Below are 23,195 nucleotides of genomic sequence, written 5' to 3'. Positions count from 1 at the left end.
CCGACGGAGTAAACCCCAACGCCTCAAATGTTGTAAGCCTAAATTAGTTATTAGTTATGAAATAAGTACAAGTTTTATCGCCTTCAGAGTAGACCCTAACGCCTTTAATGTTGTGAACCTTACTTAGTTATAAAATAAGTGTAAGTATTTTTTCTACCTTCAGAGTATACCCCGACGCCTTTAACGTTGTATGCCTAAATTAGTTAATTAGTTATAAAATAAGTGCAAGTGTTTTTCACAAGTGCCTCGGTGTTTCGGAGTAAACCCCGACGCCTTTAATGTTGTAAGCATAACTTAGTAAGTTAAAATATAAGTATAAGTATTCTTTACCTTCGGAGTAAACACCGACGCCTTTAATGTTGTATGCGGCCACTTGCACCTCATAGTCCTTCCAGGTGATAAGTCCGCTGATGAGGTAGCTGTGCTGCGTCTGTACATAAAACAAATCATTTTAATGTAAATAAATCAGCCGTGGCAACGTCAAATAGTACAATGCTCCACTTGTATAAATAATTTTTACAAAGATAATATGATAACATATATTGCACGAATTCACGGGGGCATCTTCAAAGAAGATACGATACAGATATTTACACAACCTATTAACATGCCTTCAAAACGAAAATTCATTCCAAATACTCTTCATAATTTTTAAACCACTTTCATAACAGTTGATTTAACACCTCTGGAGCTTTGGGTTGTAAATTTTGAAAAATATTCCTATATTTTGTTGATCAAGGAAAAATTGTGCTCTTTAGAACATTTATAACCATAATTCTACGTATCCCATCTCCCCCAACTAACGATGCACCAACAGATTTCTTCCTTCCCACTTATAGTAGTAACAGTAGCAGCTGTGGAAGATTTTCTAGCACTCCAGAAAAACGTATATCTTCGTATCTTCAGTTTTTATACGTCAGGAAAACTTGATGTCTTCGGTGGTCCTAAGGTATAGGCGCAAAAGTTCGGGGTCCCAGTGTTTAGGCACAAGGTTCGGGGGTCCCAGAGTTTAGGCAAAAGGTTCGGGGGTCCCAGAGTTTAGGCACAAGGTTCGGGGTCCCAGAGTTTAGGCACAAGGTTCGGGATCCCAGAGTTTAGGCACAAGGGTTCGGGGTCCCAAAGTTTAGGCACAAGGTTCGGGGTCCCAGAGTTTAGGCACGAGGTTCGGGGTCCCAGAGTTTAGGCACAAGGGTGGGGTTCGGGGTCCCAAAGTTTAGGCACAAGGGTTCGGGGTCCCAGAGTTCAGACACAAGGGTTCAGGGTCCCAGAGTTTAAGCACAAGGGTTTGGGGTCCCAGAGTTTAGGCACAAGGGTTCGGAGTCCCAGAGTTTAGGCACAAGGGTTCGCGGTCCCAAAGTTTAGGCACAAGGGTTCGGGGTCCCAAAGTTTAGGCACAAGGGTTCGGGGTCCCAGAGCTTAGGCACAAGGGTTCGGGGTCCCAGAGTTTAGGCACAAGGGTTCGGAGTCCCAGAGTTTAGGCACAAGGGTTCGGGGTCCCAGAGTTTAGGCACAAGGTTCGGGGTACCAGAGTTTAGGCACAAGGTTCGGGGTCCCAGAGTTTAGGCACAAGGTTCGGGGTCCCAGAGTTTAGGCACAAGAGTTCGGGGTCCAAGAGTTTAGGCACAAGGGTTAGGGGTCCCGGAATTTAGGCACAAGGTTCGGGGTCCAAGAGTTTAGGCACAAGGGTTCGAGATCCCAGAGTTTGGGCACAAGGGTTCGGGGTCCCAGTTTCGGCACAAGGGTTCGGGTCCCAGAGTTTAGGCACAAGGGTTCGGGATCCCAGAGTTTAGGCACAAGGGTTAGGGGTCCCAGAGTTTAGGCACAAGGTTCGGGGTCCAAGAGTTTAGGCACAAGGTTCGGGGTCCCAGAGTTTAGGCACAAGAGTTCGGGGTCCCAGAGTTTAGGCACAAGGGTTAGGGGTCCCAGAGTTTAGGCACAAGGTTCGGGGTCCAAGAGTTTAGGCACAAGATTCGGGGTCCCAGAGTTTAGGCACAAGAGTTCGGGGTCCCAGAGTTTAGGCACAAAGGTTCGGGGTCCCAGAGTTTAGGCACAAGGGTTAGGGGTCCCAGAGTTTAGGCACAAGGTTCGGGGTCCAAGAGTTTAGGCACAAGAGTTCGGGGTCCCAGAGTTTCGGCACAAGAGTTCGGGGTCCCAGAGTTAGGCACAAGGGTTCAGATCACAGAGTTTAGGCACAAGGGTTCGGGGTCCCAGAGTTTACATACAAGGGTTCAGATCACAGAGTTTAGGCACAAGGGTTCGGAGTCCCAGAGTTTAGGCACAAGGGTTCGGAGTCCCAGAGTTTAGGCACAAGGGTTCGGAGTCCCAGAGTTTAGTCACAAGGGTTTGGGGTCCCAGAGTTTAGGCACAAGGGTTAAGGGTCAGGTTCTGCGTTCCAGAGCTCCAGTTTCATTCAGTTAATGTACAACTTAATGACAAGGATTTGAGGTTTTCTTTGGGTTGATAGACCTGAGACAAGACACATCAAGACACCTCTTTAGTACTGCACATCAAGGCACCTCTAAGGTACCACACATCAAGGCACCTCTTTAGTGACGTTCCTGTAGTACCACTGCGCGTCCTTGTAGCCGCCCAGACGGTAGCGGACCACATATCCGAGGACCACACCGTTGCGGTGCTCCTGCAGGGGAGGCTCCCACTGCACCATCAGCTCGGAGGGGGAGCGTGGGGACCCCACCAGCCCCAGGGGGGGACCACTGGGCGCTGTGTAACGTTTATTTTATTTTATATTGTTAAATAGGTAAATTATAGAAGATTTTGTCATGTGGCTAATTATCTTTGCTTCAATATTACAACAAAATTATGAGAGTGGTAAGATATAGTAAATTATAATATTTATATTATAATATAGTTATATAATTATAATTTATTATAATTATTGTAAGCAACAGATAATACAGCGACAGTTGAATTGTGAACGTGATAATCATACATAATCATACATAATCGTTATTTTATCGCAATCATATCACTAATTGCAATAAAATATTCTTTTATCATACAATTCCTTAACCCTCACACTAAGAGGTATAGCAATACCTTGTCGAAGCAGGACGTTAAGAGGTAAAGCAAAAGGTATATAAACACATATCAAGAGATATATCAAGAGGTATAATACCTTGTTGCGGCAGGACGTTAAGAGGTATATCAAGAGGTATAACAAGAGGTATAACAAGAGGTATAATACCTTGTTGCGGCAGGACAATAACGTTGCTGGGGGGCGAGAACGACCCCTCGCCCACGTGGTTGAGGTATATCAAGAGGTATATTAAGAGGTATATCAAGAGGTATATCAAGAGGTATAACAATACCTTGTTGCGGCAGAACAATGACGTTGCTGGGGGGCGAGAACGACCCCTCGCCCACGTGGTTGACGGCTGCCACGCGGAACTGGTAGCCCGTGGACGGTCGCAGGTCCGTTACTACGGCCGTGAGCGCGCCCGCCGACACGTTACGGCTGAACGTAGACCACTTCAGCCCGTAGTCAGCTGCTGCGGCCGTTATTCCTGCGGTGAGGGATTATAGAATATCAACTTGAAATTCCTCTGAATAATAATTAACATTACATTAATATCCCCTGGATATTAATTAATATTAATATTCTTCTGGATATCAATGAATTTCAATTAATTTTTAATTATAGGATATGAACTTTCGATACGTTAAAAAACGCTGATCTTTAATAAAAGAAGTTCACCCGTGACGTTCACAGGCACCCCACTCACCCGTGACAGGTCCCCACTCACCCGTGACTGGCACCTCCCGCCGCTGCAGGATGTAGCCGGTAAGGCCCCCACTCACCCGTGACAGGCCCCCCACTCACCCGTGACTGGCACCTCCCGCCGCTGCAGGATGTAGCCGGTAAGGCGGCTGTTGCCGTCAAAGGCCCCCACTCACCCGTGACTGGCACCTCCCGCCGCTGCAGGATGTAGCCGGTAAGGCGGCTGTTGCCGTCAAAGGCGGGTGTCCAGGACAACAGGACGCCTTTGGCCGCCGTGTGGTCGCGCTCGGCGGTGACGCTGCTGGGGGGGTACGGCAGCTCCATCACCTCCAGCCGCGCCGAGCTCGTGTCGTTACCTCCTTCTGACGTCACCTAAATCGAAAATAATGTAAAAAATTTTGGAAAAATTGAGATTTTTTGGAAAAATTTTGAGATTTTTGGGAAAATTTTGAGATTTTTGGAAAAATTTTGAGATGTTTGGAAAAATTTTGAGATTTTTTGGAAAAATTTTGAGTTTTTTGGAAACATTTTGAGATTTTTGGACATTTTTTTGAGATTTTTGGAAAAATTTTGAGATTTCTCGGAAAAATTTCGAGATTTTTAGAAAAATTTTGAGATTTTTGGAAAAATTTGAGATTTTTGGAGAAATTTTGAGATTTTTGGAAAAATTTTGAGATTTTTGGAAAATTTTGAGATTTTTGGAAAAATTTTTAGATTTTTGAAGAAATTTCGAGATTTTTGGAAAATTTTTGAGATTTTTGGAAAATTTTTGAGATTTTTGAAAAAATTTCAAGATTTTTGTTTTATAGATTTTGGAAAAATTTTAAGATTTTTGGTTTAAAAATTTTTGGGTCACCTAAATGGAGAATAAATTTCAACACTTTTGGGTGACCTAAATGTAGAAAAATGCAAAGATTTTTGGAAAAATTTAAAGATTTTTGGAAAAATTTTGAGATTTTTGGAAAAATGTCAAGATTTTCGGTTTATAAATTATTTGAAAAATTTAAAGATTTTTGGTTTAAAGATTTTTGGGTCACCTAAATGGAGAATAAATTTAAATACTTTTGGGTGACCTAAATGGGGCAAAATGTAAAGATTTTTGGAAAAATTTAAAGATTTTTGGAAAAATTTAAAAATTTTTGGTTTAAAGGTTATTGAAAAAATTTAAAGACTTCGGGTTTGAAGATTTTTGGAGAATGTAAAGATTTTTGGTTTTTAAAGGTTTTTGGAATTTTGGAAAAATTTAAAGATTTTTGGTTTTAAGATTTTTGGAAAAAATTTAGAGATTTTTGGTCTCTGTTGAAATTCGTTGATTACCCTAAATATTTACGAGATTCGCGGTCTTATCGTCAACTTATTTCATTACCATTGAACGCATTAATCATAATTAAGGTGTTGATTGACATTCATATTAATAAACTACGACAGTAAAGATATTATTAGTATTTATTATCAAATTATGAACACCAAGAAACATAAAACTCAAATCTAACACAGATCTTTCATTATTGATTACCAAAATATTGATTTGTAATTTGATTATTGATTACTGAATCACGATAAAAAGAAACCAGAGTACATATTTAAATAAAAACACGACATGCAAAGAGCGTATTGCCAGATTTAATTAAATGTATTTATTTAATTTTATTATTAATTTCAGAGGGCCAAAGATGGCGGCAACTCACAGTACTAAATTTATTTATTTAATATTATTATTAATTTAAGAGGACCAAAGATGGTGGCGACTCACAGTGCTATATTTATTATTTAATATTAATTTAACAGGGCCAAAATATGGCGGCAACTCACAGTGCTAAATTTATTTATTTAATATTATTATTAATTTAAGAGGACCAAAGATGGTGGCGACTCACAGTGCTATATTTATTATTTAATATTAATTTAACAGGGCCAAAATATGGCGGCAACTCACAGTGCTAAATTTATTTATTTAATATTATTATTAATTTAAGAGGACCAAAGATGGTGGCGACTCACAGTGCTATATTTATTATTTAATATTAATTTAACAGGGCCAAAATATGGCGGCAACTCACAGTGCTAAATTTATTTATTTAATATTATTATTAACTTAAGAGGGCCATAGAGAGCGGCAACTCACAGCGCTAAATTTATTATTTAATATTATTAATAAATAATATTCCCCTGAATATTAATCTCACACTTAATCGTGAATATCAATCTCACAATTACAGCGCAAATCACAGGGCTAAATTTATTAATTTATATTATTAACTTAAGAGGGCGGCAATTTAAGGTGCTAAATTTATTTATTTAATATTATTATTAACTTAAGATATCGGCGACTCACAGTGCTAAATTTATTTATTTAATATTATTATTACTTTAAGAGAGCCAAAGATTGCGACAACTCACAGCGCTAAATTTATTTATTTAATATTATTAATTTAAGAGGGTGCCAAGGCATCTCACAGCGCTAAATTTATTTATTTAATATTATTAATTTAAGAGGGTGCCAAGGCATCTCACAGCGCTAAATTTATTTATTTAATATTAATATTAATGTAAGATATGTGCGACTCACAGTACACTGATAGAGGCCGACATCAGCGGCCCTAGCCTCCTGTATCTGCAGTGATCCGTCCCCCAGCATCGTGATGCGGGAGTTAAGTGATGCACCCACATCACCACCCGCCACCACCACGCCATCGTGATGCCACGTCACCACGGCCGCCACCCCCGCGGCATGCCGTACGCCACATGGCAAAGTGGCCACATGTCCCAGGATGACCTGTGTATCCCCAGGAATTTAAAAGCAAAGAAAATACCACAAAAATTCACCATATCTTTATAAGAGAAAACGTTTCGGAGTCCAGTTCATAACACAAAATTGTGTTCAGAAAAAAGTTCAGTCCTAGAAACACAAATAAATCAATTAGTAAAGTAAAATGCACTGTCAGGTTTCAAAACGGAAATAAATAAAGAAGACACAGCAGAATGAGGTGGATGTGCAAGTAGGTTCCCTGTTCTATAACTCCTGCCCTTATGCTCAGCCAGCCTAGTATAGAAATTGCGTGCCGTCATACCGACGTACGCAATTGTCGCAATATAATACCTTGATAGAGGTATAATAAGAGGTATAATACCTTGCTTGATAGAGGTATAATAAGAGGTATAATACCTTGCTTGATAGAGGTATAATAAGAGGTATAATACCTTGCTTGATAGAGGTATAATACATCTCTAGGTATAATACCTTGCTTGATAGAGGTATAATACATCTCTAGGTATAATACCTTGCTTGAAGAGGTATAATACCCTATAATAATACCTGTGTATCCTGGGGCGGTGTCACGATATGGGTCTTCTCTAGGATAACGACCCAGGCATCGGCGGCGACATGGCCCGCTTTGTTGGCCCGGGAACAGCTGTATTGTCCCTGGTCCCGGGCCCGGACCTCGGTGATGTGGAGGGCCCCATCAGAGCTAACGCGGAACCGGGCCCCGTCCGATATAATTTCATGGCCCTCGGGATGGGTCCATGAGATGTTAGGGTGTGGGGACCCGCCAGCGTTGCAAGTTAGCGTTGCGCTGCCACCGTCCACTACTGTGACGTTAGCGGGCGGCGTTAGCAGCACCGGCGCTGACGCTGGTAATATAAATATTTTGGGATGAGAATTCCTATATTGTGAGAATATATTGCGGATGAGGATAGCAGCACCGGTGCTGAGGCTGGTAACAAATATATTGTGAGAATGTCAGAATGTATTGGGAGAATATATTGTGAGAATATCAGAATGTATTGGGAGAATATATTGTGAGAATGTCAGAATGTATTGGGAGAATATATTGTAAATTAATTAAAATAAACATAATATACTCACTCTTAACCCTAAGCCAGGTATACGCAGACACCTCGCCGGCAGGGTTGCTGGCCCGGCACTGGTACATTGCAGAGTCGTTGAGAGCCACGCTGCCTACAGCCAGCGAGCCGTTGCGTAGCAGCTGATATCTGTTATTAATGTTTATTTTTTATATTATTATTGCTTTTGTCGTTAATATAAATTTTTATATTATTATTATTATTGTCGTTTTATTTAATTTTTTATATTATTATTGTCGTGTTATTTTATTTATTATATTACTATTATTATTGTTGTTCATATTTTATTTTTTGCGTTATTGTTATTATTTTCGCTAGTATTTTATTGTTTATATTATTACTGAAACTGTGCACTGAAATTGATAAAAGTGAATTAAACAATTTAGATTTTATATAATTATTTGAACATTGATTTTTTGGCATGGTTAAATTTTTTCGATTTTCTGTTCTTTCATTTTTTGGGTTAAAATAATGTTTTTTTTTTGAAAGTGACTATCATCCTTTTTTTTTGACACGGTTCTGTTCAATATATGTGCCTATAGTTCGATAGTAACCAAATTTTAAGTACATTTAGATAAAATTCAATTCGATAAAGGTAGGTATTATATAGGTCTGAAAAAAATTAAAATTCAAATGCAGGAGAATATGCTGTGTTAAGTTGTGTTGAGAAAAAATCTGTGCGTTAGGAAATGATGGAAAACCAATTTAATAGAATTTTAATGTACTTGGCTTAAATAAATCAGACACTACTATATTATACATATGTTATATTATCATTTGTATATTTAGGGTAGAGCCCTTCATTTAGAAATGTTTGGTTAAAAATAATGCCAGTTTTATTAGGAACTTCTTCTTTGACTCACTTTTTAATTAAACTCAAAAGAAGTTTTTAATAAAACCAGCATCATTTTTGACCAAACATATATTATCATTCTATATATTATTAACTATATTATTATATGTTATATAATTCTATTCCTGGGTACCCAGGCTGGGTATCCAGAGGCAGAGCGTCGCTTAAAGTCGACACCACATTATTTTATATATATTATATATTACATATATATTTTATAGAATATATTATACTATATACTCTTGCACTATATTATTATAAAATATATAATGTTATACCTGGACCCAGGCTGGGTATCCTAAGGAAGACTGCGCTCAACGTCAACACCATTATATTCTATTACATATATTATTATATAGTAAATTATTACTATATACTCTTGCACTATATTAATATATATTTAACATTATACCTGGACCCAGGCTGGGTATCCTAAGGCAGAACGTCGCTCAAACTCGACACCACCACAATATATACTATATATTATTTTATAAAATATGATACTACATACTCTTACACTACGTATATTAATATACAATACTGGATATAACATTATACCAGGACCCGGGCTGGGTATCCAAAGGCAGAGCGTCACTCAACATTAACCCCACTATTTTCTATTACATATATTAAATACTATATTTTATTAAATAAGATATTATACTATATAGATACTATTACGCAATATTATTAATATACATTATATAATATTATACCTGGACCCTGGCTGGGTATCCAGAGGCAGGGCATCCCTAAGCCACGTGACGGTGGGGTGCGGTAAGCCCTCTACAGGACACTGCAGGGTCAGGGTCTTGCCCAGGTCTCCTAGGGTCTCTATGGGGGGCTGGGTCTTCAGAGACGGCGTCTCTGCAGGGTTAATATAACGCTTTACTGTAGGGTCTCAATGGGGGCTGGGTCTTCAGAGACGGGGTCTCTGTAGGGTTAATATAACGCTTTACTGTAGGGTCTCTATGGGGGGCTGGGTCTTCAGAGACGGCGTCTCTGAAGGGTTAATATAACTTAATTAATGAAATTTAACCTAATTAATTTACTGTAGATCCCTTTGACGTGATCCATTAGAGACTTTTTAAGTGATTGTCGGCAAAACCTTTAACTGATTGTCGGCAAAACCTTAAACTGATTGTCGGTAAAACCTTTAACTGATTGTCGGTAAAACCTTTAACTGATTGTCAGTAAAACCTTTAACTGATTGTCGGTAAAACCTTTAACTGATTGCCGGCAAAACCTTTAACTGATTATCGGCAAAACCTTTAACTGATTGTCAGCAAAACCTTAAACTGATTGTCGGTAAAACCTTTAACTGATTGTCAGCAAAACCTTTAACTGATTGTCGGTTAAACCTTTAACTGATTGTCGGTAAAAGCTTTAACTGATTGTCGGTAAATCTTTAACTGATCGTCGGTAAAACCTGTAACTGATTGTCGGTTAAACCTTTAACTGATTGTCGGTAAAACCTTGAACTGTTTGTCGGTAAAAGCTTTAACTGATTGTCGGTAAACCTTTAACTGATTGTCGGTAAAACCTTGAACTGTTTGTCGGTAAAAGCTTTAACTGATTGTCGGTAAATCTTTAACTGATCGTCGGTAAAAGCTTTAACTGATTGTCGGTAAATCTTTAACTGATCGTCGGTAAAACCTTTAACTGATTGTTGGTAAAACCTTTAAGTGATTGTCGGCAAGGTACGAAAGGTATTGATTGATGACGATTAAAGTATCTCGTACCTACTACGCCACACAAACCATTAAAAAATAACAAAAAAAGGTATTTTCGAAACTCATGATGACGGACAACGCCAACAATCGGCCCTCAGATTGTGCCTTGTCCCCCGAAGAGAGACTGCACTCATTAAACTGAATACGTCATGTTGTGAAAATAGTGACTCACTTTTTAATGATGACTCACTTCTTTTAATGAAGTGAATACGTCATGAAGTATAAATATATTTTATACTTATACTACCACCACCACATCATCACCACCATCACCACCATCACCACATCACCACCACCACATCATCACCACCATCACCACATCACCACCACCACATCACCACCACCACATCATCACCACCATCACCNTCTACGCGGTACAGCGGCCTGTACAGTACAGTAGTACAGTTATGTACTGGTACAGCGCTCTCCTCTACAGGTACCGAGTCCTTGTACCAGACAGTCTCTACGCGGTACAGCGGCCTGTACAGTACAGTAGTACAGTTATGTACTGGTACAGCGCTCTCCTCTACAGGTACCGAGTCCTTGTACCAGACAGTCTCTACGCGGTACAGCGGCCTGTACAGTACAGTAGTACAGTTATGTACTGGTACAGCGCTCTCCTCTACAGGTACCGAGTCCTTGTACCAGACAGTCTCTACGCGGTACAGCGGCCTGTACAGTACAGTAGTACAGTTATGTACTGGTACAGCGCTCTCCTCTACAGGTACCGAGTCCTTGTACCAGACAGTCTCTACGCGGTACAGCGGCCTGTACAGTACAGTAGTACAGTTATGTACTGGTACAGCGCTCTCCTCTACAGGTACCGAGTCCTTGTACCAGACAGTCTCTACGCGGTACAGCGGCCTGTACAGTACAGTAGTACAGTTATGTACTGGTACAGCGCTCTCCTCTACAGGTACCGAGTCCTTGTACCAGACAGTCTCTACGCGGTACAGCGGCCTGTACAGTACAGTAGTACAGTTATGTACTGGTACAGCGCTCTCCTCTACAGGTACCGAGTCCTTGTACCAGACAGTCTCTACGCGGTACAGCGGCCTGTACAGTACAGTAGTACAGTTATGTACTGGTACAGCGCTCTCCTCTACAGGTACCGAGTCCTTGTACCAGACAGTCTCTACGCGGTACAGCGGCCTGTACAGTACAGTAGTACAGTTATGTACTGGTACAGCGCTCTCCTCTACAGGTACCGAGTCCTTGTACCAGACAGTCTCTACGCGGTACAGCGGCCTGTACAGTACAGTAGTACAGTTATGTACTGGTACAGCGCTCTCCTCTACAGGTACCGAGTCCTTGTACCAGACAGTCTCTACGCGGTACAGCGGCCTGTACAGTACAGTAGTACAGTTATGTACTGGTACAGCGCTCTCCTCTACAGGTACCACATCAATTTTACTGAATTAAACATTAATTTACACTTAGTTTCATTTAATTAAACATTAATTATCATCACAATTAATGCATCACATCACCTGGCGTTGGCGATGCACTGCAACGTTGCGATGTTGCTGCCCTTAAACATTAATTAACATCTCTATTAATGGATCACATCAATTATAATAACATTAATCAAACATCACAATTACAACACCACATCACCTGGCGTTGGCGATGCACTGCAACGTCGCGATGTTGCTGCCCTTGGTGACGGTGAGGTTGGCGGGGGGGACGACGATGGTGAGGGGGACCACCTCGTCACCATCACCCCCCATCACCACCACCTTCGTCCACCCAGTCGACACCTCTTGCCCTAGCTGAGCATTTGTCAGCACAGCCCTTCAAATGATAAAATAATATTCGTTATTATATTCAATGTAATATTATTGTAATTGAAATTGTAAATTACAAAAATATTCGTAACTTTTCAGCACGTCAAAAACCAACATTGATCTAGCCTGTCCTAGCTGAGCATTCAAACGATGAAATATTATTCATTATTCGATGTTATATTCAATGTAATATTATTGATATTATATATTTTAAGAAAATTATTCTTAACTTTTACGCACGTCAAAAAACAACATTAATCTTGCCTGTCTTAGCTAAGCATTCAAACTATAAAATATTATTCGTTATTATATTCAATATAATATTATTGATGTTATATATTTTAAGAAAATTATTCTTAGCTTTACAGCATGTCAAAATAAATATTTATCTTGCCTGTCCTAGCTGAGCATTCAAACAATAAAATATTATTCGGTATTATATTCAATATATAATATTATTGAAAATTTCAATGTTTATCTTTCATGGAACGAAACTTTCACCGAAAATATTTCTAACGAACCTAAGAAGAAATTTAGGTTCTACAGACAGAAAAAATTTCAGGGGGTAGCTGTCATTGTAAGAAGTTCCCCAAGTACATACTTAAAATATTATATAAATATTGACTTGAACTTAACGAGATTGTTGTTAATCTATAATGTTTATAGTCATCCGGCCTTGAATCAACTATATGATTGATTTAACTGGGGAAATTAAATGGGAATTAAACTAATTAGGGGAAATAAAGAGGAATTAAACTAACTAAGGGAATTAAAGAGGAATTAAAGAGAAATTAAACTAACTATGGGAATTAAACTAGTTAGGGGAATTAAACTAACTAGGGGAATTAAACCAACTAGGGGAATTAAACTAATTAGGGAAATTAAATAGGAATTAAACTAATTAGGGGAATTAAAGGGGAATTAAACCAACTAGGGGAATTAAAGAGGAATTAAACTAATTAGGGGAAACTTGAAAGCTCCTTAACAGACGCATATGAGCCTAGCTAGAATGCATCTAGATAAACAGTACTAACAATGTAAACTTATTCAAACTTAGCATGATAAATGCAAACTTATTCTATGATATGTTACGTGCAAACCTATCAAGTTTTTCATGATGACTTGCCTTAAGGTAAATCAATATAAATCTTGATTTCTCCATGATAAGTAAAAATAATACACATCATTGTAATATGCTTGATTTAAATACACTTCAGTGCAAGTCACTGAAATATACTCGGATTAAAAACACGTCATTGGAATATGTCCCCACTAAATACCAATGGAGTACACGTCATTTAAACATGGTCACATCAAATACACGTCATCGGAATGTGTTTTCATTAAACACACGTCATTTTATTATATTAGACACATCAAACACAAATGAGTACACGTCATTTAAACATGGACACATCAAATACACGTCATTGGAATATGTTCGCACTAAATACAAATGAGTACACGTCATTTAAACATGACCACGTAAAATACACGTCATTTGAATATCTTCCCAATAAATACACGTCATTTAAACATGACCACGTCATATACACGTCATCACCTGTATAGTTTCTGGTCACCAGGCGTAGCATCAAGGATGACGAGTTGGTTGAGAGGGTCCGTACCAATAAGTACACGACATTTAAACATGACCACGTCAAATACACGTCATTGAAACATGTTCTTAATAAATACCAACATGTACACGTCATTTAAACATGACCACGTCATATACACGTCATCACCTGTACAGTTTCTGGTCACTAGGCGTAGCATCAAGTATGACGAGCTGGTTGAGAGGGTCCGTAGTCGCGTACTTGATGCCATAAAGTAACGCTCGGTCGTCACTTAGCCACGTCACTGAGGGACGAGGATGTGTGTCTAGTGACGGTAGTGACAGCACTGCTGCCTGTCCTGACAGTACCGTAACTGTTGACGAGGGTGGGTCTGATGAGGGTGGTTCTGACGAGGGTGGGTCTGACGAGGGTGGGTCTCCTGGTGACAGGAATGATGACGTGTTCATGTCTGAGGGAAAAGAGAGAGAGAGATTATTGTAAAAAAATGTTTTTTTTTTTTAATTTCAAGATTAATCAAGATGATATATTCTATAAATATCATCTCTATATATTTTTATATAATATAAATATCTTTTTAAGATGAATTTGACACGTTCTAATGAATATTTTTATACGTTTCAGTGAATTAAATATTAGAAAAATTGAAGCAATAATTCAAAGTTAGTCTGTGAAAAGAGAGATGGATTATTGTAAAAAAAAATTGTGAAGATTTTTAATATGAATCACAACACGTCCTAATAATTACAACACTTCTCTTTAACTTCACTTCTTGTTGTCTGTCTGCTACAAATCTTATAATCGATATTTAACACACTTCTACCTCTCCAATCGATCTGAAATTTTGCACACTTGTGTAAAGTTGGAGACAATGCATGAATCAAGGTCAAAAATTTTTTTTCACTGTCAACCCAAACCAAGGATTTTTTTTCACTGTTAACCCAAACTAAGATTTTTTTCACTGTCAACCCAATATAAGACATTTATTTTTCACCATCAACCCAAACTAAGAAATTTTTTTCACTGCCAACCCAAACTAATAAAAAAAATTTCACCGTCAACCCAGTATAAGAAATATTTTCAACTCAACGCGCTAAATGTCCTCATTCAACTCAAAATAAGAACTATTTTCTTATCAACTTAGATTGATACATATTATAAAGTTATTATTTATTATATTAAGTTAGTATATTTATTAACATTCAACTGACACGCCACTTCCAGGTTGACAGGCGGTGACAGGATGGTGCCGGCAGGGTTGCGTTATTATTTATTATTTTATGTTATTTATTATGCTATATTATAATAAGTTAGTAAATTAAACATGTAACTGACATGCCACTTCCAGGTTGACAGGTGGTGACAGGATGGTGCCAGCAGGGTTGCGGGCCCGGCACCGGTATTATTATTTATTATATTACTTATAATGTTATTTTATTCATTATATTAAGTTAGTAAAGTTATTAACATGTCACTGACATGCCACTTCCAAGTTGACGGGCGGTGACAGGATGGTGCCAGCAGGGTTGCGGGCCCGGCACCGGTATTCTCCGGCATCGTCTCGCGTGACGCCGGAAATTTTATGGAAGTGTTGAGGGCTGAAGGCCGGAGTGAGGGCCACGCCGTCCTTCCACCACTGGTACTCCGGCTGAGGGTAACCTGGATAAAATAATTAAGATTATGCAACAACCTACTGATTAAATATATATACATATAATATATAATATATGTAGCCTGAAAAAAATAGTAATTAAATTAAGGGTAAGCAATATCCTACCGAACGAATATATATATAGGTATATACTTATATACAATGTAAAATATATAAATGGCTTGAAACCTCACGAGAGAAATGTTCAAATATGGCTTTGAATGTGACAAATGACATGGTAAAAGTTAATATGACCTTTAGGTCGACATTAAATGTTTCGACTCCAAGAAATGAACACATTTTAGGTTAGCAAAAGGTTAGGCCAAATTTATTGACTTGACTTGATTTATATATGCCACGATAAAAAAATATGCCACGATAAATTACGTTGACTCCATTATAGCCTGACACTGCACGCTGACTCACCTATAGCCTGACACTGCACGCTGACTCACCTATAGCCTGACACTGCACGCTGACTCACCTATAGCATGACCCACCAATAGCATGACCCACCTATAGCATGACTCACCTATAGCATGGCTCACCTATAGCATGACCCACCTATAGCATGACTCACCTATAGCATGACTCACCTATGGCATGACCCACCTATAGCATGACTCACCTATAGCATGACTCACCTATAGCATGACCCACCTATAGCATGACTCACCTATAGCATGACTCACCTATAGCATGACTCACCTATGGCATGACCCACCGATAGCATGACTCACCTATAGCATGACCCACCTATAGCATGACCCACCTATAGCATGACTCACCTATAGCCTGACTCTGCACACTGACTCACCTATAGCCTGACAATGCACGCTGACTCACTTATAGCCTGACACTGCACGCTGACTCACTTATACCATGACCCACCTATAGCCTGACACTGCAGGATCTTGACGAGTCCCTCGCTGACGACGGAGGTCTCAGCGGTGCCGCCCTGGCCTAGGAACCTGGGCGCCTGTACAGCTCCTGCTCACAACCAATTTATTAATTATTAATAAAATAATTATAACGCTGGATTTTGGAAAAAATTATTATCTTATTATCTTATTATTATATATTATATTAGCTTTTTATATTATATTATATATTATCTTATTACGGTATATTATATACCGTATTATCTTATTATTATCATAGGTGAGTAATTATTTATTAAAAGTATGCTCTGGTCTTCAATCAAACTTGTATCAAACAATGAATTTATTACATATTTATTTCCATAAATAATTTACTGTCTTAAATATACTTTAAATAATTATTTTTATACTTTTATTTGGAGGTATGGCTATTTGGCATGGGTTAGTGAGTGACAGGTAATTCATGTATATTTTTATTTAGAAGAAAATATGGAAGAATATATTTTTTATTTAGAAAAAATATGTAAGAAAGACGTTGAAATGGGTGAAAAAAAATTCAGGAAGAGAGGTGGGTAAAAACAAACACTATCCTGGAAAAATTTTTCATGAATAATACACGAGATGAATAAATGATTAAATTCAAATCTTGATAAAATAAAATACTACCTTAATTCGAACATAAACGGGTCCTCAACTGAAAAAATTTGTGATCACACCCACACTCATAAAAGAGATTGGGTAATGTTGTTCAAATAGTGAAACACTTCCTTGCCCATAGCACAACGTAGCTCTGATACGCCTATTAGCCGGACCAAATTGGGTAAAAATGACCAACAAAATGACAAAAATGCATCGCTATTTGGAAAAAGTCTCGTTAATTTTCTTGAATGGCGGAAAAATACAAACACAAACAAATGCACAAAATGAGCACAAAAATGCACAAAATGCACAAAATGAGCTGCACGCGCCAGTATAATTTGATGTCTTGAAAATTAAACGCCAATCGGAGAGCCTTACAGTGAAATTAAGAAGTCTTTGTCTAAAAATCGATGTACTTTGGCTTTTATGTGGGTCATCCTGACGCAGTTCGGCCCGAGGGAAGGACGTATCAGTGCTACACGCAGCAGGTATATCCTTAGTATGTATTTTAGATGTAACAGTCCCAGGCCACGCAAGAGCACCAGACCTCGCTGGAATACGTAACTATTTCAATAATATGTCCCATACATTTTTCTGAGTGTACACATGTCACGTGGACGTCATTCGAGTTCAACGAGTCTATCTAGAGTTATACGCGCTCGGTGGAGTTGTTGGAAAAGGCATTTTCAACATGATTTATCAAACTTAAATATGTGGACTTGTTTTGTAAGGTTAAATTATAAACGGAAACTGTAGGTTGTTGGGAGAATTAATAGCCGGAGAGTTAGTTGGCGCCGAATACAGCAGATTTTCAAAAGCATCCATGATACGCTACCATTGCACATGTCCATTTTTTCTGAACAATTTAATCGTGAAACTTGAATCCTAGATGAACTTCAGTCATACCAATTTATTCCCAACTGTATAAGTCTTTTTAATCTGCTTCGTGAATAAAATTATTAAACTGAAATGCCTACAAGTACCTTTTATAAATCCAGAGTTATCGAATCAATAGTTAAACAACGCAATCAGTTAACGAAAGATCACACTATAGGCCTCAGCTGACAGGCTCGACAGTTACATGTTCACCTCAAAAATCTAAGCGCACAAAGATGATTTAAAAGAATTCGTGACGATTTAAAAGAAAAATCAACGCACCTGGCAAATAATGGAAATTTTCATTTTTGGAGATCAATACATCCATATTTACGTATTTGACTGATGTATGTATTGAGGGTGTATTTTTTGTAATAAAAGTATTTCTTGTAGTATTACATGATTTTTGTTGTATTACGTTCGATTATAGGATGGAAAATAGATTTAAGATTCCCTTAAATCTATTTTCCATCCCATAATCTTATGTGTTTTTACAGGAATATTTTCGGTTAATGCACAAACAGCTGTTATTTGAGCAAAACGAATTCAAGAGATAAAAGCGCGGAGAGAAGACTTAAGGCTAGACACGAATAATTTTGAATAAATTAACCGGCTGAAATATCCATACGTACAGGCTATTACTGAAAATATTTTTGTTTATAGTTAATACAAAATTTTATATACTGAAGCATGGTTTACTGTGCGTATTTGAGTATTGTGTTTGTATATTTTTTATATTGAGTATATTTGTACGTATATATATTTAAGTATTGTACTTGTATATTGAGTATATTTGTATGTATTCGAGTATTGTATTTGTATATTGAGTATATTTGTACGTATTTGAGTATTGTATTAGTACATTGAGTATATTTGTGCGTATTTGAGTATTTACGTATACACTCAGATATGAAGAGGGTTAGCTGGAGGAAGCAGTTCCGAAATAGCAGAGCTAGTCACGTCTGGCGGCCGGAACACAGCACTTGACGCTATCTCGGCTTACTTACTTCCTTCCTTCCACTTATACTGTACCATAATTTAGCTCATCATTTCTTTTACTCACTTCATCCTTCCATCCTACTATTTCCACTCCTACCTACTTGTTCCATTGTTCCTTCTTGCTTATATATTCGATCATTCTTTCTTACTTATTCAATTATTACTTCCGTTCTAGTCATTGTATTATTCCTTCCTGGCTTCTAATGTATTTTCAACTAATGGTAAGTAACATGATAAGTAATAGGCAAGTAGTAATGAGAGCCCGATCTAAAAGTAGGACGGCAGATGTTAAAGAAATTAGAGTATAGGACAGTGAAGTAATGAAGAAGGGCAACAAGTAACGAATATGAAGATTTAAACAGAAAAGAAACAAGAAAAAGGAGCTAACAGAAAATTTTTTAAATAGTGCTACGAATAAATAAATTAATTAAAGAAGCGACCTTTCCTTATGCTAGGACCAAGTGGCGAAAGGAAGTGATAGACGTGACAACATTTACGGACATACTAATAGAAGAAATTTGCAGAATAGGGTGGAAAATAAGATGAATGGGGAATGTGGTGGAGGTGTTGTAGAAGCTAAGAACGAGAAAAGACAAAGTGCGAGAATTTTAAGACACAGAAAGAAGAATCACAGAAGAAAAGTGAAGTAAAACTTTCAAAAATTACAGCGTGGAGAGCACAAATGAGGGAATAGAAAAAGAAGAGACAAGAAATGAAGAAAAGAGAAATGAAGAGAAGAAGACGCAGAGTGAAGAAGATAGAAGAGAAGGGAGATGTACGTGGAATGGATGAAGAGAGGGGTACGTGAAGTGAAGAGTAAAGAGAAAAGAGGAGAGGAACGTAAAATGAAGAAAAGAGAGAACCGAACTGAGAAGAGTAACGAACTGAGAAGAAAAGCGAACTGAGAAGAAGAGAAGTAAACTGAGAAGAAGAGAAATTAACTGAGAAGAGAGTAGGAGAGATCAGCATACGTGAAGTGAAAAGGATAGAAGAGGACTTGAAGTACAGAGTACATGTGATGATGAAGAGGGTTGTGGACATAGCGGTGATGTTAGCACCACAAAGAGGTCGTTGTGTGTCCGTGTGTGTGTGTGTGTGTCTGTGTGTGTCTGTGTGTGTCTGTGTGTGTCTGTGTGTGTCTGTGTGTGTGTCTGTATGTGTGTGTGTATCATGAGTCGTTGTGTGTCCGTGTGTGTGTGTGTGTGTGTCTGTGTGTGTGTGTGTGTCTGTGTGTGTGTGTATCATGAGTCGTTGTGTGTCCGTGTGTGTGTGTGTGCTGTCTCTTATACACATCTAGATGTGTATAAGAGACAGGTCTGTGTGTGTGTGTATCATGAGTCGTTGTGTGTCCGTGTGTGTGTCATGAGCGACGGCGTGCAGCTGTAACTTGAGACTGCGAACACGTCCCGGTCCATCGTCATGTTCATATATTTTATTAGATTTTGTAACATGATTATTGTTCATCTATTTTCAAGCCTATAATAATTTTCGACTTGTTTAACGCTCTTTTATTTCCATCCTATTATAATTTGCAACTTGATTAATGTTCATCTATTTTGTTAGATTTTGCGACTTGGTCTATTCTATTTTCTTTATATATTTTTCTTTTTTCCATCCTATTGGGTTAGGCGATTTGATTAAAGTTCATCTATTTTCCGTACTATTATATTTGGCGACTTGATTATTGTTCATTTATTTTCCATACTATTAGATTTTGCGACTTGATTATTGTTAACATATTTTTAATACTATTAGATTTTGCTACTTGATTATTGTTCATCTATTTTCTAGCCTATTATACTTTACGACTTCATTAACGTTCATCTATTTCCCAACTAATTATAATTTTCTACTTGAATAATGTTCGCCAATTTTCCATCTAATTGTATTTAAGACTTGATTGATGCTCATATGTTTTCCATCTAATTATATTTTACTACTTTATTAATGTCCGTCTATTTTCCATCTAACTGTGTTTTGCGCCAGGATTATACCGACCAAAAGATGTAAAATCGATAACAATTTTCCATCGATTCAGCGATGAAACATTAAGCAATGGATTTTCATCGCATAATTTTTGGTCGGAAAAAACCAACGCTAGTATTCGATCTGAATATTCCTAAAATTAATATTACATTAAGTAAAATGATTATGAAATAACAGTGAAACATGGATAAATTAAAAAATATATAATTGAAGCGAGATTACTGAACTAAAAACTTGAAAAATTCAGGTAGAGTGAAAAAAAAAGTTCAAAGCAACGCCGTCGGTGCGCGAATATTTTGCAACGTACGTAAGAAATTTATCGATTTCGGCCGTTGGTTGAACGTCTGTGCAACGTAGGCGAAACAGACGTAATTATTATCAGTAAAACGTATGCACGAACTGAATAATATTTCGTAACGTTTACTTCACTTTAGAGGAGTAAGTTTATAGTCCCAATTATTCATAATGACTCCAGTAATGTTATCGCAATATTTTTCAAGTGCTATTAGTTCAACTTTCCTGCGTTAAAATAATAACACTTATTTTATCGCAATATTTTTCCAGCATTTGACGTCATTCCTCGGCGGTATTATTACCATTCCAGGTATCATGAGACCTTCTTTAAAATGCAGTAAAAATGTATCGATTAATATCTATACCTCAGTTTGTCTATTTCCCAAACCATTACATTATACCTTCGTCATTACCATACAAATTTTCAACGAGCAGCCGGTGTATGAGGTGGACACAGTGTTTGCCGGCCGTTGCCATGGTTACTCGGTATACAAACTACACGTGTATGGCGGCAATCACGGTAGTAATACACAGATGAAAGTAGTTGTAGTAATATTTCGTCCTAACGGTCAGTAGGACGAAATAAAATTTGGCGGCAACTACGGTAGTAATGTTTAACTAAAAGGAGTACGGCAACGCTACGAAATTTGTGCTGGGTGATTTTACACAGCGAAACACGATGAATGTATTTAACAACAGATGCTTGTGAAACACCAGTCATTAGGACGAAATAAAATTTTTTAGATACATTTTTCATACTAGTTTAGGTTACCTATTTTTCCAATATATTTTACTGGTGGTGATACGGCATCATTTTGGTATCTTCCCCAGATGTTTTCTTGAAGGGTAGTTCTTTACATATGAATATATGTATTTATAAATCTCGATATTAGTATAGGTTGTCAACATTTGTTCCTTTAAGCAGGTTTCATTGAAGATTTCAGGTTTCATTTTCAAAACATTCGTTTTATTGACAAATTTGTCAATAAAATTGTCATTATGTTGTCAAAATTGTCAATAAAACGAATTCTCTGGTCGTCAACGAAACCTGCTTAAAGGAATAAAACTAGATGAAGACTTTTATTCATACATTATTTTCAATATATGCGCGCATGGTTCAGGAGCCAAAAAAGAGAGCCGAATGTTATGGCTATCGCTTTATAAGCTGGCTAATATGTAGGTATTCACTTTCATAGTGAACATCAATTATTTTTCAAATTGCAAACGTATGCCATTATATTGCACCAAATAATTTCATATTCTCACACATTACCAGTTTCCGCGTTTTTTTACCATTTTTTTCCCCAACGGTAACTTTAATTCAAATAATTTCAAAAAAATTTATTATAATTATAACACAAATACCAACTACAAATGTAAATATGAGAAACGGAATAAACAAAAAATACAAATACAAATGTAAAGATGATAAACGGATAAACAAAATATATCAATACAAATGTAAAGATGAGAAACGGATAAACAAAAATCTATCAATACAAGGTATACATATGGCAGCAATACACGAGGGGTCCCGGAGCTCGTTTCCCCTCGGCATCTGCCACAGTGAGTGTATACGCCCCTCTATTTCAGGGTATATATATGAGAGTATATATACGAGGGTATATATATGAGGTCTGATGCCCATTTGTGGCAACTGATGCCTTTTATGGCAACTGATGCCATTTATGGCAACTGATGCCATTTATGGCAACTGATGCCATTTATGGCAACTGATGCCCATTAGTGGCAATTCATTAATTTAAATCTTCCACAAGACGTCAGTGCCGATATATATTATAGAGACGTGACAGTTATATGTATAAATAGCGTATAATTAGGTACAATTAACGACATACAGTCGGTAACTGGAAACTCGTTATTATCTCATTAGAACATTTGTACGGTTTGAGATGAAGGGATAGTACTAACCTTCATCATGTCATATCCTTTATTATTTTATTCATGTCACATTATTTATTATTTTATTATATTATTAATCATTATTTATTATTTTTCAACAAACAGACACAAAATATTACGCGAATTATTCCTCATTGAAATGTTAAGGTCTTTGTCCAAAATAACGATGCAATTTTCGCGCCTGTGTGGGTCATCCTGACACAGTTTCGCTGGGTAAAAGGACGTATCACTGCTACGTCCGCTCGCAGCTTGTGATGTGGGTAAGAAATTGTGTCGCTTTTTGTACAATATGACGCATCATTTTCTGAGTGAGCATTAAGTTCGTTACTTAATTAATTAATTAAGTAACGTAACACAAGTAATTAATTAATTAACATACAAGTATTTAGT

At 37.5% G+C, this 23,195-nt stretch overlaps 1 protein-coding gene across 1 annotated transcript in view; it reads right to left on the bottom strand.

Moving 5' to 3' along the window:
- LOC108672970 (protein sidekick) overlaps nucleotides 1-23,195 on the bottom strand; it is an 84,569-nt gene that overhangs the window by 39,780 nt on the left and 21,594 nt on the right. Inside the window, exons 2-14 of the mRNA XM_047881602.1 lie at nucleotides 16,099-16,197; nucleotides 15,036-15,215; nucleotides 13,728-14,007; nucleotides 11,810-11,986; nucleotides 10,557-11,536; nucleotides 9,176-9,359; nucleotides 7,608-7,735; nucleotides 7,056-7,372; nucleotides 6,309-6,515; nucleotides 3,916-4,111; nucleotides 3,330-3,524; nucleotides 2,543-2,721; nucleotides 331-430 (exon numbers count right to left, since the gene is read on the bottom strand). Coding sequence (XP_047737558.1) covers nucleotides 331-430; nucleotides 2,543-2,721; nucleotides 3,330-3,524; nucleotides 3,916-4,111; nucleotides 6,309-6,515; nucleotides 7,056-7,372; nucleotides 7,608-7,735; nucleotides 9,176-9,359; nucleotides 10,557-11,536; nucleotides 11,810-11,986; nucleotides 13,728-14,007; nucleotides 15,036-15,215; nucleotides 16,099-16,197 — 3,222 coding nt within the window. The remainder of the gene's footprint in view (nucleotides 1-330; nucleotides 431-2,542; nucleotides 2,722-3,329; nucleotides 3,525-3,915; nucleotides 4,112-6,308; nucleotides 6,516-7,055; nucleotides 7,373-7,607; nucleotides 7,736-9,175; nucleotides 9,360-10,556; nucleotides 11,537-11,809; nucleotides 11,987-13,727; nucleotides 14,008-15,035; nucleotides 15,216-16,098; nucleotides 16,198-23,195) is intronic.

Source organism: Hyalella azteca, unplaced genomic scaffold (genome assembly GCF_000764305.2).
Source record: "Hyalella azteca isolate HAZT.00-mixed unplaced genomic scaffold, Hazt_2.0.2 contig8360, whole genome shotgun sequence".
In the NCBI taxonomy this organism is placed as follows: domain Eukaryota; kingdom Metazoa; phylum Arthropoda; class Malacostraca; order Amphipoda; family Hyalellidae; genus Hyalella; species Hyalella azteca.
This window is presented reverse-complemented; position numbering and strand designations above follow the sequence as displayed.